At 42.9% G+C, this 13735-nt stretch overlaps 1 protein-coding gene across 1 annotated transcript in view; it reads right to left on the reverse strand.

Annotated features, from left to right (window-relative positions):
- Window positions 1-1776: 1776 nt before the first annotated feature.
- LOC138208846 (voltage-dependent calcium channel gamma-2 subunit-like) overlaps window positions 1777-13735 on the reverse strand; it is a 67652-nt gene continuing 55693 nt past the window's right edge. Inside the window, exons 3-4 of the mRNA XM_069167024.1 lie at window positions 9007-9147; window positions 1777-4028 (exon numbers count right to left, since the gene is read on the reverse strand). Coding sequence (XP_069023125.1) covers window positions 3496-4028; window positions 9007-9147 — 674 coding nt within the window. The 3' untranslated portion in view covers window positions 1777-3495. The remainder of the gene's footprint in view (window positions 4029-9006; window positions 9148-13735) is intronic.

Below are 13735 nucleotides of genomic sequence, written 5' to 3' on the forward strand. Positions count from 1 at the left end.
TGGAAGCTACGGGGAAGAGTCCCAATCCCCGAGCAGAAACAAGGGTGTCTGACAACCAACTAACTCCTCTGCTGTGTGCTGCCATCGAGACCAGGCAAGAGACCCTTTCCGCTGTGGAAACAAGTCTTCAACAGTAAATGACGTGATATCATCGAATAGACACAAAACCTAGGTGAACCCCAATTGCATTGGCTGTGCAAGGATATGCACACTTCTTGTCTACATGATGGGAGTGACTTGGGCCGAGTTCACTGTAGTATTTAGTGAAACTGTCGGAAACAGCTGCTCAGCTGCAACACATTTCCACAAATATTGGTGCACCAACTTTATCAAGCCAATAAGTCTTTCAATACTGCCACTGCTGAAATGAAGGAATGTTGCTGACTCATTTCATTATTTTTTTGTTTCAGTCCTGATTAGCAGCTTCAGCGTTACCCTCTGTGGTCTGACAATCATCATCCTGCTTCTGTTCGAGATATTAGTTTGGCGTTAGCATAAGCTACATTCCGACAACATCTCAAAACTTTGCAATGTTTCACCACACTGGCCATCGCCTTGACTGGCAGCTATTCCTACCCACACGGCAGAGAGATGCAACAGTTTTGCAGCTTTTCGAAACATTAAACAGCAACTGGGTACCACAGCAAATCCACAATGTATTTTCTGACAGTTAAATCACATACCCCTTAGCGTCTACATTATGGATTTTGATCAATAAGTTATTAGTGGCAATGCATCAATTAATGATTCATCATTAAAATTGCTTCTGCTATGTTCTATGAGGGTGGATCAAAAGGTAACTAGACTGCCGCTGTTGTGCGCCAACGGTGCACAGCACCCTGACAGGCACAAAGCAGGGGGAAGCAATAACCCCTGCTTCGAAGCAAGTATTCCAAGTTTCACCGCTTTATCAACATCAGCATCTGAGTTACACGCATTTTTGTGACCGCTGGTCTGGGCGTGTCTGCCAATTGAACATGGATCTGAGAGTTGAGCAGACAGAGCACACCAAATCTTGTGTCGCATTTTTGGGGAACGGAAAGCAGTCCCGGGGAGCCTAATCCAGCAAGTAGGGGTGGTGGGGAGCGACGTGACAATGCGTCTACTTACGGGTGCACTGTCATGCTTCTTGCTCACAAGTGTAGAACCCAAGTGCCATCATGCAAATAGTTCAGGTCGTTTGAACTGAATGTTTTCCCTGAGATTTCATGGGAACATCACAGTTGAAGTGAGTGTTAACAGTCTGACCTGGTGGATGAATTCACAATGCTCGACCCTGTGAAGGTCAAAGGAAACCCCCCTGGTTGCACCCCTGACCTGATGCACCTTCTTCGGACAGTGACGTTCCGCCCCCTCGGAAACACAAATGTCACTCAAAAAACATCTCCAGCCTTTTGTGTGTCGCTTGCCATTCTTGCCCCCCGCAATGCTTTGACACACAACCAATTTGCATAGCGTAGAAAAGGAAGCTGCAAACTTTAATTTTTTTCAAAACTTATTTTGTTGAATCATGTCTTTATCATCAGACCTTCAATGAAGAGTTCTTTAGTCTGTCAAAAGGTAGAAATGAATGATGGTACTCAGTCTATCACAATGCTGCTGTCTCTATCTCTGTCTCATCTTCTGATTTTTAGAAAATCTCTTTTATTTTGTCTGTCTCTCTTTTTGATCAAGTTGCCTTAAATTTACTGAGGGCTAAGTTACTGGTTCTCTTCTGGTCTAACTGGACCCAGTAGCATTGTGTTCTTAGACCAAATATAATACAACAAAGTCTCATTTAGTTCCCTACGGGGGGGTTCAATTTTTATTCGTCATCAGGACTTGATGCATCCAAGTTCAGAATCATTCAGTTTTGGCACCTTGAAAGACATTACGCTTTTTTAAGTTCTCATTTACAACAACACAACGCAAAACCAAAGAACAAGAAAAATGAGATAAAGAAAGAGAATAAGGCTGTGTGAGAGTTCAAAAGAACCGAGAAAATAAAATGAAATGAAAAGGCAAGATAATATTTTCTTCTGTTAAAAAAATCCTTGATACGTTCTCCAAAGTTTGTATTTTTTTTTGTTTCAAGCGTAATGAAGCCCCACCCCAAATTACCCACTCAAAATAAAAATAAAAAATTGAAATAGACACAGTACTGTAACATTAATTTCTACTTTGTCACTCCCACTGCCCTTACATGGTATCATTGTTCAATTGTTCAAAACATAGGTTCCTTAAAAGCAGATCGGATGATTTTGATTAGCATGCATGTAAATTCTTAATTTTTTGGAGTCACTTAGCTTCAGCTCGCTGGTAGCCGTGTTCTCTCACGCACTACTTTGTGTCTTTGGCAGTAGTGACGTTTCATTGTCCACAGTCATCTTCAAGTTTGCAGAGAGACCATCCATTACCCAGAGTTCTCTCTTCTCTCCGCCCCTTTATGGGGCTAAAAGAAAACAAAAAAAGTGAGGTCAACTTTTCATCTCTAGTTGACCCTGAACAAAGATGGCTGCCAGGGTTTCGGCGGAAGGCCAAAAGATATTTTTTTGTTGTTGTTGTAAAAGAATGTGATAATGTGTCTAATACTAACCAATATCAGTTTTTCAAGTAGGCTGAAGCCTTTGCCAGTCAAATGAGCCAGTCACGATGAATCCTTGGTCGTGGTTTAGTTTCCATGACGACTCGATTTAGTTTCACTTGTAAGTTACCTTGTTTTCTTTTTTTTTCTTAATATTTTTTGCTTCAGGGAAGTCAAGTCATGATTTATTAACATATATATTCATATATTTATATATAATCAATACATATATTAACTTATGTGTTTTTTTTCTTGTTTTTTTTTTTCCTTTTTTTGCGGCCTGAATTGCTCCCTGCTAAATTCCCACACCGCAATGGTTCACAGTATTAATGCGAATAAAGAATGAAATCAAGAAGATACAGCAACTAAAGAAAGGAGTGGGGTTTATGGGAGTTTAGGGTGTGTGGGTTGGGGGCTTGTGGTATGGTAGTGCGAGGGCAGGTTCATAGGCAGGGCTGAGGGGCAAACCTTACCCCCTTTTAATCAGACTGAGGAAGAGTAAAAAATATAAAGTTCACCTTTAAACAGGCAGTCTGGCCCAGCCCACCACTCCACGGATCCACAGCCCCGAGACAACCACCACCCCACCCCAGTGTCCCGAAGGCCCTCCTCCCGCCTCATCTTTCCCCGTCCTCCCCCTCAACTCTTTACAAACATGTTCAAAACTTGTTAAACAATGGTTCATGGGAAAATCATGCATGTTTCTTTTTTTATGCATTTTTACTCCGTTTCCTTTTTTAAAACAGAAACTCAGTGATTATCTGAGGTGCTGTGGAGCGCTCAGAACTCCCCCTCTGTCGCTTACCCCTCACTCCTCAATCTATCCATTTTAAGCCCTCTTATCTTCCTCCTTTTGTCTCCTTACACCATGAGCTGTCTTTTGCTGCTTCCCCCCAAAGTTCCTCTGGTTTTTGTTAGTGTCTGTGTCAGTTTCATACAGGTGTGGTGCGCCGGTTAGCGGTGTTGCTGTGACCGCCTGAGTCTTTCAGGTCCTTCTGGATGCAGTTGTGGACCTGCAGGAAGTTGTGGTCCCTCTCTGTGGAGTTATAGGTGGCTGTCGGGGTGCCCGTTTGGCCCTTGGGCAGCGTGTACATGGACAGCTCAGTGGACGGCAGCGTCCCGAAGGCCTTCAGGCCCACTGGCGATGCTTCACGAGAGTGGGAGGGATCCGTAGAGCGGGACGAAGAGCGTGAGCGGGGTCGATAGCGGTAGCGGTAACTCGGTATGCGTGTGATGGCCGCTCCTTGGAGGTAGTCGGCGGCTCGGGCCCCCACACGTAGCTCCCGATGGCGGTCGATGAACATGTGCACCGCCAGTACGCCCACCATTTCGGCCATGATGAAGGACAGGGCACCGAAGTAGAAGGACCAGCCGTAGGAGTAGCTGTTCTTCTTGGAGTCACTCTTGGAAGGATCCCCAGCATTGGCTGATATGTACACAATTATTCCTATGATGTTGCTCAGACCTGGGATAGGGAAAGAGGGAGGCAGATTAGATCAGAACTAAAATACAGTCAAACTCAAATAAGTCCACATATTCAGCAACCACAGCCTGCTGTGAATCTGGTACAGGAACAATTCTGGTGAGGCCCTATGAGTTTAGTATGCTTTGGGGCTTCATTTCATTTTGTCATTTACAGGAAGTGTCAAAGTCAGCATGGATTGTATTAACTAAGGCTGATATGAGCAGCGGCCAATCCAAGTTGACTATACCAGTCTGTATGACTTTGCAATACTGAACAGTCGTGGCAACATGTGTACACAGGTACGGTAACCCTCGGGGAAAAATATGTCAGGCAGTCCCTACCCACAATGCTTCACACAACTTTGGCATAAAGTACTCGGGCGACTTTATAATGCATTTTAGGAAGGTATATGTTTCCATTTACCTTATATTGTTATCAGTTAGTTTTGTAACATACTGTCTAAAGCCAGAGAAGGCAGCATTAGAGACCATGCATATAGATGTTTCCTGGAGGCAGCAGGTACCAGTGCAAACCCAATACCCATCAAAGTACCATAAGAATATTTGTTTGTTCTCTTTTTTGACAGTAGTTAGCTACCACATTAACACAATCCTAAACCTAATCCTTTTTATTAATCTAACACCTTCTGCCACCACTGAATCATTGTAAAGCATTGTAAACTGCAGTCTATTCACAATGTAAATTAAATCAAAATTTTTGTGACAGTGTTGATTAAAAGATAGATAGATAGATAGATAGATAGATAGATAGATAGATAGATAGATAGATAGATAGATAGATAGATAGATAGATAGATAGATAGGTACTTTAATATTCCCACACGGGAATTTTTTTTCGCTACAGCAGCATTATAAATACAGGTAAAGCAATACAAATAACAGAGTAAAAAATATTAAATATGAAAATGAACAATATATACAATAAAATAGAATAATATTAAATTAAACTAACTAAACAATAGTGCAAGGATTTAAGCAAACAAACAACCAACGGTATTATTGTTGTGTGATGGATTTTGCCAGAGGTGAGTTATTGTACAGTCTGGTAGCAGTGGGCAGGAATGATCTCCTGCATCAGGAATGATCTCCTGCATCGGTCCTTGTGACAGCGGAGCTGGAGGAGTCTTTTAGAGAAAGTGCTCCTCTGTCCCTGCAGCAGGTGGTGGAGAGGGTGGTCAGGATTATCCAATATGGATAATAGTTTCCCCAGCGTCCTCCTCTCTACCACCTTTTCCAGACTGTCCAGTTTGCAGCCAATGATGGAGCCGGCCTTCTTAACCAGTTTGTTAAGTCTGTTGGTGTCTCCGGCTCCAATGCTGCTCCCCCAGCAGACCACAGCGAAGTACACTGCACTGGCCACAACAGACTGGTAAAACATCTCCAACATCTCGCTGCACACATTGAAGGATCGAAGTTTCCTCAAGAAAAAGAGTCGACTCATCACCTTCTTGTAGACAGCATTGATGTTGGTCTTCCAGTTCAGTCTGTTGTCGATGGAGACACCAGGAACTTGTACTCCTCTACCATGTCCACCTCCTCATGGTGTCAGTGGTGGAAGAACCCTTTGATGTTGAGGGCTCTGTGTCCATGCAGCTTACCAGGGGGGGTCAGAGTGGGGAGGGGGGAAGGCAGCGGAGGTGTTTGGGAGGTGTGGTGTGTGGAGGAGACCATTAAGGGCTGTGAACTAAACCTGTTGAAGAAACAGTTTAGTTCATTTGACCTCTCTATGGAGCCCCCTGGTTGTCTCTCTCTCCCCTTGAACCCAGTAATCTCCTTCATACACCTCCACACCTCCCTCACGTTGTTCTGTTGGAGTTTGGCCTCCAGCTTCCTCCTGTAGGAGTCCTTGCACTCTCTCAGCTTCTCCTTCAGGTGGCGCTGCACTCTCCTGAGCTCGTCCCTGTCCCCAGACCTGAAGGCTGCTTTCTTCTTATTAAGAAGAACTTCCAGGTCACTGGTGATCCACGGCTTGTTGTTGGGGAAGCAGTGTCCAGTCCGGGATGGTACGGTGGAGTGTTCACAGAATTTGATGTATTCTGTGATACAGTCCGTCCTGGTGTTGATGTCCTCCCCATGTGGTCCACACAGCACATCCCAGTCCGTGGACTCAAAGCAGTCCTGCAGGGCGTCTTTAGCCTCCTGTGTCCACCTCCTCACAGTCCTGGTGGTTACAGGCTGCCTCTGTACCAGAGGAACATACTTGGGAGTCAGCAGGACCAGGTTGTGGTCAGACCTACCAAGGGGGGGAAGGGCAGTAGTACTGTAAGCATCCATGGCATTAGCATACAGAAGATCCAGGGTTTTATTGTTCCATGTGGGGCAGTTCACATACTGGTGCAAAGTTGGCAGTACTTTATCCAGACTGGTTAAAGTCTCCAGTAACTGCCAAAAATGCACTGGGATGCTGAGTCTGCAGTTTAGACACAGTGGAGTGGATGGTGTCCACTGCTGCCTCTACGTCAGCTGATGGAGGAACGTTCACTCGCGGTACTCCCTCTGGGTCTTAATCAGCACGCCGAGCGATTGCCCAAGGACCTCACGTTCCCCATTAAAATCGCCGGTACCGATGGTTTGAATTTCCTTCTCTTCGCCTTCAGCTTAGCTCCAGCTCTGCAACCCCGACGTCTTCTCCGCAGCTCGTCCGGGATTTCAGGCCTCGCTCCGGGCAGCAGCAGCAGCAGTGGTTTACTCAGCTCAATCAGCTGATCGCGAGAGTAAAGGCGCCCTCAGTACACTGTGTAAAGATGACTAATGATGATTTGTCATTATTTTGACTCTTTATAGACAACTGCTTCACTTCAATAATAAGTCACAGCATACAGGCAATATAGCCCTTTGGGATAACATCTACAGTGATTTTAAGGCTTTTCATAATTAAGACGCTTTTACATTTTGTATGCATGTACTTCATTTTCCATTTGTTTATGTTTCATTTGCTGTTGTTGTCCACCAAGCCAAGTAGCCAAATAAGTGTCCTTCACAAAGAAGATGAAGACAGCTGATCAATAAGGATAAAAAAGAACTAAATGTGATTCAAATGAATTAATAACTTATTATAGACTAATCTGTGTCAGCAGCGTTAATGTGAGTAGGATTTGTTGCAGTTAACAGACCACATGTACCCATTTCAGCAGCGGTGGCTATTGACAGCCAGCTCTTTCTATCACTCATGTCTCCTTATTTTTGCTCAATCACTTCTGTTTCCTCTTTATCTGTTTCACCCTCCTCAGACGTTCTTGCCCACCTCTGTGAATCTTCCTCATTTGTCTCACATTTTTCTCTCCATTTCCCTTTTCTTTTTTCCTCCCTTTGTTTTGATCTTCCAGTTTTCTTATCACACATCAGCACTCCGGCTATGTGTAGCCAGCAATAGACACGGACAGAGAGACAAAAGGACAAATATGCAAATAAACAGCGAAAAACAATCCTGTAAAATGTCATAGAGACCCAGGCTGAGGGGTGAGGACTGAGAGGGCCTGATTGAGATGGATCAGAGCAAAAGAGTATCAGGGACACCTTATTTTTAGAGTGTAATCCCAGTGGCCTCCTCTTAGCCTAGCAACAGGGCGAGAGAGACAGACACAGACAGTGAGACAGAGAGAGAGAAACAGAGAGAACTGCATCTCTCACTTCTGACTTGGAGGGGAACTAGTTATCTAGCGCAGCACAGTAGGCCATGGCCTAGAACCATAGTACATGCATGCACACACAAAAAACACAAAAGTGCTGTGGCAAAATGGCAACCTGCACTATCTTCGTCTCCCTAGCTTCATCCTGAGGTGAGTGTTGTAGGCTACACACGCGTCAAACGCTGCGCGACACATCACCCGGTGGTCATCGAGCACCGTCACAGCTTTACCCTCCTCCTTAATGGTTTCATCTTCAGGTTTGTCATTGCCTGTTTCAGCAGTATTAATACTGCTCTGCGACTGTGACTTTCTGCACCTCTTTCTGCTCTCAGCCCTCAGCGTATCCTCTTTTAAATTTTGATTTATACACCGGTGATTAACAATGTTCGGACCATAGAAACAGAATCAGAGGTCACTCATTACTAGTTGGACGGTTAAGGCATTCAATGTGCCTTCAGACAGGCTGGAATTGGAAGAGTTTCCATTTTGAGAACATCCCACTTTCAAGTTGAGAGTTTCAAAAACAGGCAACATGGCAGTAGGCAAAGAAATGTGTTTTACTTCTGCTGTCAGAAGAAAGAAAAGTAACAAACAACCTCATCATCATCCATATAAAAATAATACAGGGATGAAATGGAGCTCAGAACGTCTACATGTTTCCTTGAGATATTCCCACTTATGCAGATGTTTAGATGTGTTTTACCACTCGGACATCCTAACTTTCCCAGTTGCTCATAAACGCACCATCAGTTGTTAATCAGTCAAATCTTTTTCATTGTCCTGAGCTTTGTTTATTTGTGTATTCTAACATTCGATATAGTTTAATTGCTATTTTTTATTGACTAATATTCGGTTCATCAGGTGGCCAAAAGTACCACCAAGTAAATGCTAACATTGCCCCCATCACCTGGATGTGCAAATTAGCCACTGGTTGCTAACATGTTAGCTGCCTCAACATCATACATTTTGTGTTTAGAGCTTGAAGTTTTGCCCCGAAGTCTAATTTTGTATTAGTTTCCATCCATTACTTTGACAGAGGTGAAACAAATGATGTTACTTGACTTTCTTGAAATACCCTCCGTTATCATCCCTCCCCTTCCCTCTTTCATTGGTCCTTTTATTCATTCACACTGATCCTGTATTTCCTCTTCCTTCTATTTCCTCCTTTCCTTTTACTTCCTCCGACTTCTTCCTCAGTCATCTCTCACTTTTGCCCCCATCTGCCCACCCACTTTAAAATCTGACATTTCCTGGTTCGTCTGTCATCCTCCTTCCCCTCCATCCTCCCCTCACCCTTCCTTCTTCATTTTCCCCTCCTTCCCTTCATACCTGCGGAGACGAAGAGGATGCCGGAGCTGAGGATGATGTTGTGGCGTGACTTGTAGAACTCGCTGGCGGCGATGCACAGCCCCCCCATGAAGAGCAGGATCACACTCAGGATGGGGAAGATACTGGAGGCTCGTACAGCGCCTGGACACACACGCATCAAGGCAAAAATAGTTGTCATAATTGTCCCCAACGGACACTTGCTAAAGATATGATTATGAGTACAAATGGTGTGACGACGGGAATGACTAAATTATAGCTGACATGGATGGAACACCTTTAAGCTGCTGGTAAGAAATTCATGAAGCATTGATAGCAAACATATTAAAACGTAGCTTTATTTGAGGAAGCCAGTGATTTCAGGTGGTACCTGAAGGACATGAGAAATAACTTGGCCTGTAAACAGCTTGTTACAATCACCAGACAGCATAACAGGAAGTGTTTTTTTTTTTTTTTTTTTTAAAAAACATGTCTCCACCAGCATATTCTAATGGTACCATTTTAAAAAAAAAAGTATAAAACATTATACTGAACACCACTTAAGGGCAGGAAGTCAAGCTACCTTTTTTGTGTATTTGAAAAAGGATTGACGGCATTAATGGCCAAAACTAAGCAACCAAGGAAACAAGGTGTCTTAGGATACTGTATAGTGAGCATCATATTAAACTGTACTTTGACTTTTTATCTTTTTTTTTTTAATAATCATCATTATTATTATGTGTTTACCTAAACAAACCTTTTTTCCTCCCACCTCTCCCCTCCGCCTCCTTTTCTATCCGCATTGAGGATCTCTACTCCAATGGGCAGCACATCTGCCTCCGTCCATCAGACCCCTCTCCATCGCTCCATCGCTCCATCTCTCTAAGTATCTGAGTCTCGGACTCTCTCTGTCCTGCTTCTCACCCCTGATATCAGTCTGTCCATCAGCTATCGGTCTGTTTGCCCTCTGTGCGGCTGATTTGCTGATTGGCCTCAGGCTTGTCACGCCGCTGCTGTGGTCATGGAGCTCGATCCGGCCTCTGAGGCGACCAATGTCACATTCCTGAATATTTGGTGGTTTTTCAAGCTGAAACAGTTTCCTGCATAACTCTGCAGCTCTGGTACATGACATCATAATTATTAAAGCTTGGGTTGGTAATTAATGTGTCATTATATCCTTACACACGGAGTGTTGTGACACACTAGAGCCACACCTTTGTTGTGAAATACAACTCTATCGTGACATGTTGGCTGTCAGTTCAGTTGATATCTGATTGAGTAAATAATGTTTGTTCATGTTCAGTTGAAGACAGACTGAAGCATAATGATTGGAGTGAAATAATTTCCAAAAATGAGACACTATACTCAGTTGTTTGCTGATATTTGGTATCATCACTGAAAAGAAGCACATGAAGTAATTCTGGTTGAACTTGAACTACTGTACTTGTGAAATCATTTCACTTGTGGTAAATTACAAAGTCATCCTACCCAAATAAATAAAAACAAAATCAGAATTAGACTGAATAATGGAGTTATAATATACCAGGCACTGCCCCTAAAATGACTGTTGAATAAACAAAGTGCATGTCATGTCCTTGGTTTTGTTTCTAATGTCCGTAACTCTCCATCTTTGTTTTACCTCCTTCTCTGCTTTTACCCCCCTGTTCAACCGTGTGTCTTTCCCTCTCTCCGTTCCTCTGTGCTGCGATGGTTTCATTCACTGAAGCAGATCAAATATTAAGGTGACCTCAGAGTTGGCACTGTGCCAAGATTCCCCCCTCCTCCATCCTATTCGTTTTAACCTCATCTCCTCTTCTTCATTGACAAGTGCCGTCAGAGCAAATTGTCTTCAAGGTGGAAAAGCGCCTCATACCAGGAACATACTGTACGTACACACATCTTTTTTTTTTTTCAAGAGTAAGCACAAATGCCTCCTGCCACACACTCACACCTGTGATTGATCTCTCAGTAGAGGTGAGCACTCTGCCGGATGATACTCTGTCACACTGAAAGACATACACAGAGCACATAATATATGGAAGCTTTGTGTTTTCTGATCAACATTTTATTGACTGTTGGCTACTGTTGGCCCATCCACGGTAGTTACTGCTGTTGCACATACAGTTTACAATGACATCAGTGTTCGTAGTCCCGTTTATAACAATGCGTCCTGGATTTCAGAGGAAAGTAAGACATAATCAGGCTTCTTGTTTTTACCCAGTGACTGATTTAGTCTGACTGAACTGACAGCTGTCGCCGGCAGATTGTAACAGTTGACGCTAGACAGCCGTATTGTAACATTAGCTGCACGAGATTGTGGAAAACTCTACGTCTGGCTTTGACTTTTCAAATTTTCCAGTTGACTTGTATGAAAATAAAGACCCCCTCCAAAGGGCCTTATGCATTTCATGGCTGTGGCTGATATCATGCTAAGTCAGTGCCATAACTAGGTGAATAATGACATTAGAGAGACAGAGCATTCGTGGGTATTATGGATAGGTGTAGTGTTGCTGGAGCGCAAGAGAGGAAGTAAAATGTTTACAGTTCTTTTGATTCAGTTGGAATTCATTTCTATTTTTTAAGTGCTTGAAGGTCCAATCATCTGTAAAGCATAAGTTGTGCAAGAGAGCCAATTAAAACAAATAAAATATTTAAAGTTGTCATATTGAAGTTTAAAGTGTGTTGATTTATTTACGATATCAATTCGAAGCCTTATTTTGATCTGCTACTGTTTTCTCTGTTTAAGTTACTGAATTATGCATTAAAATCACTTCCTGTGTTTCTTTCAACTTAAAAGCCCTCTTGCATTTCCACAGACGGAAACTGTATATTTCTTAATCCAAACTTTAAAGGAGTAAACCAGAGCAACAATGGCCTGATCATATTGTTGATATTACTGAAATCAAGCAGTAATCATGTACATTATTAACTGTGTATGAACTTGCCGGTGTAGGAACAGCGGTTACACAACCTCAGAAACAGCAACAACTTAATTGTGCATGTGTATGTGTGTGCGCAGGCGGCTCCGGATCAAATAGCCCTTCACCCCTGATGTCATGGATATAGAAGAAGTTACAATAACGTAAGCACTCCGGCTGTGGCTCTGCAACATTTTCCAAGTATCTATTTTATGCCACCTAAATGTTGTTTGTTTCATCGTGTAACTTCTATTATCAAGTGCTGCTTATAGGGACTCATTTACTCTGACAGTGAACAGGGATAGAAAACCAAACTGAATGAGAAACACACAATGAGAGATTGCACTGAGTTGCAGAACAGAGACGAGCTGGGTGAGGATGTGAGATTCCAACAAAGACAGACACAAATACAGGACGATACATAAAAGGCAACTGCGATGGAAAGCTGACATTGACAAAATAGAAGGAGAACAGAGGGATGAATAGGGAAACAAATGGAAAGAAGAAAAGAATGCAGGGAGAAACCGAAATGAGAGCAGAAGAGGAAAAAGAAGACAATACAAGAGGAGAAGCGTGAAGACTGCAGGCCTTCACTTCTCTGTGAAGCTACTTCGCCTCCAGCGATCTCTGTCTCTCCCTCTCTCTCTTTCCCTCTCTGCACTTGCGCTTTAAGCAGAAGGCAAGGAGTTTAAAAGAAAGAATTTTTTTAAATGCGCTGGCCTCCAGGCGCACCCTGCCACCAAGCACATCATGGCACAGAGACGGAGAGAGTTGAGAATGAATGAGTTTCAGTGGCAGCAGCGGGAGGAGACATCTACAGTGGGTTTTTTAGTTTCTTTGACAAGCATGCTGGAGGCTGCCGTGGGGATTGAAACTGAGTCTTCCCGGTTGTGGATTGATCTTTGTTTACAATCGATCTTTGTTGAGGCCACCCTGCCTCATCATACTGTACCAAACAATCACACCGAGCATCTCACTAAGTCAAACTTTTCAGATACAGTATCTGTGCCATTGTTATGGCAAAAATAAATCCACCACCACCATAGCATCTGATTGGTATTTGATCTGAATCTTTGTCCGTGTAGGCTGCAGTTTCCTTCAGTCTAAATAAAAACATTATAGTTATGTTAGTGATGAGAGATTTAAAGGTACCCTGTGGAGTTTCTGACCTCTAGTGGTGCTATGGAGCCCAAAGTGAGTCTGTGTTTTTGTTTGCTCTTGGTAATGTGCATAAGGATCCACATGATCAATATATGAATGATAAAAAATATATTAGTGCAACAGTTTGTTCACCTGTTATACAGGTAATGATTTCGTAAAATGTTCTTTAGCTGAATTAGTCTGTTTGGAAAATGAGATCGACTGTCTCTTTGAATGGATTGGATGAGTTGTCTACGGTGGAGAGCAGTTTGTTCAGTGACCTGCTGCTCCTCACTGACTCAAACGTATCCAGGTTTTGCCTAATGGTATTTCTGGCCTTGTAAATGAGTTTATTGACCCTGCTGATATTTCTGTCCCTGATGCTGCTCCCCCCGAAGACTACAACACAGTAGACAGTGCTCCAGATCTCCATCATCTTGTTGCGTGTAGTGATAATTTGCTAGCGACATCCAATGACTTTGAAGCAGTTCAACATTCTCATAGTTTTTGTTACGCAACAAACCAGTGGTGTAATGTAGGAACGTAATGATAATTCATATTTATACTTAATAATACTCCACTATGTTTCCTGACATATACTATTTCTTGTATAAATAGTATATACAGTATACTACGTTCCAAAACACATTACTTCATTACAACAAAATAAAATCAATAGAAATTTAATGGCCTGA

The sequence above is a fragment of the Embiotoca jacksoni genome, unplaced genomic scaffold (assembly GCF_022577435.1).
Source record: "Embiotoca jacksoni isolate LCO1_2020_lvr unplaced genomic scaffold, fEmbJac1.0.p SCAF_4, whole genome shotgun sequence".
Taxonomy (NCBI): Eukaryota; Metazoa; Chordata; class Actinopteri; family Embiotocidae; genus Embiotoca; species Embiotoca jacksoni.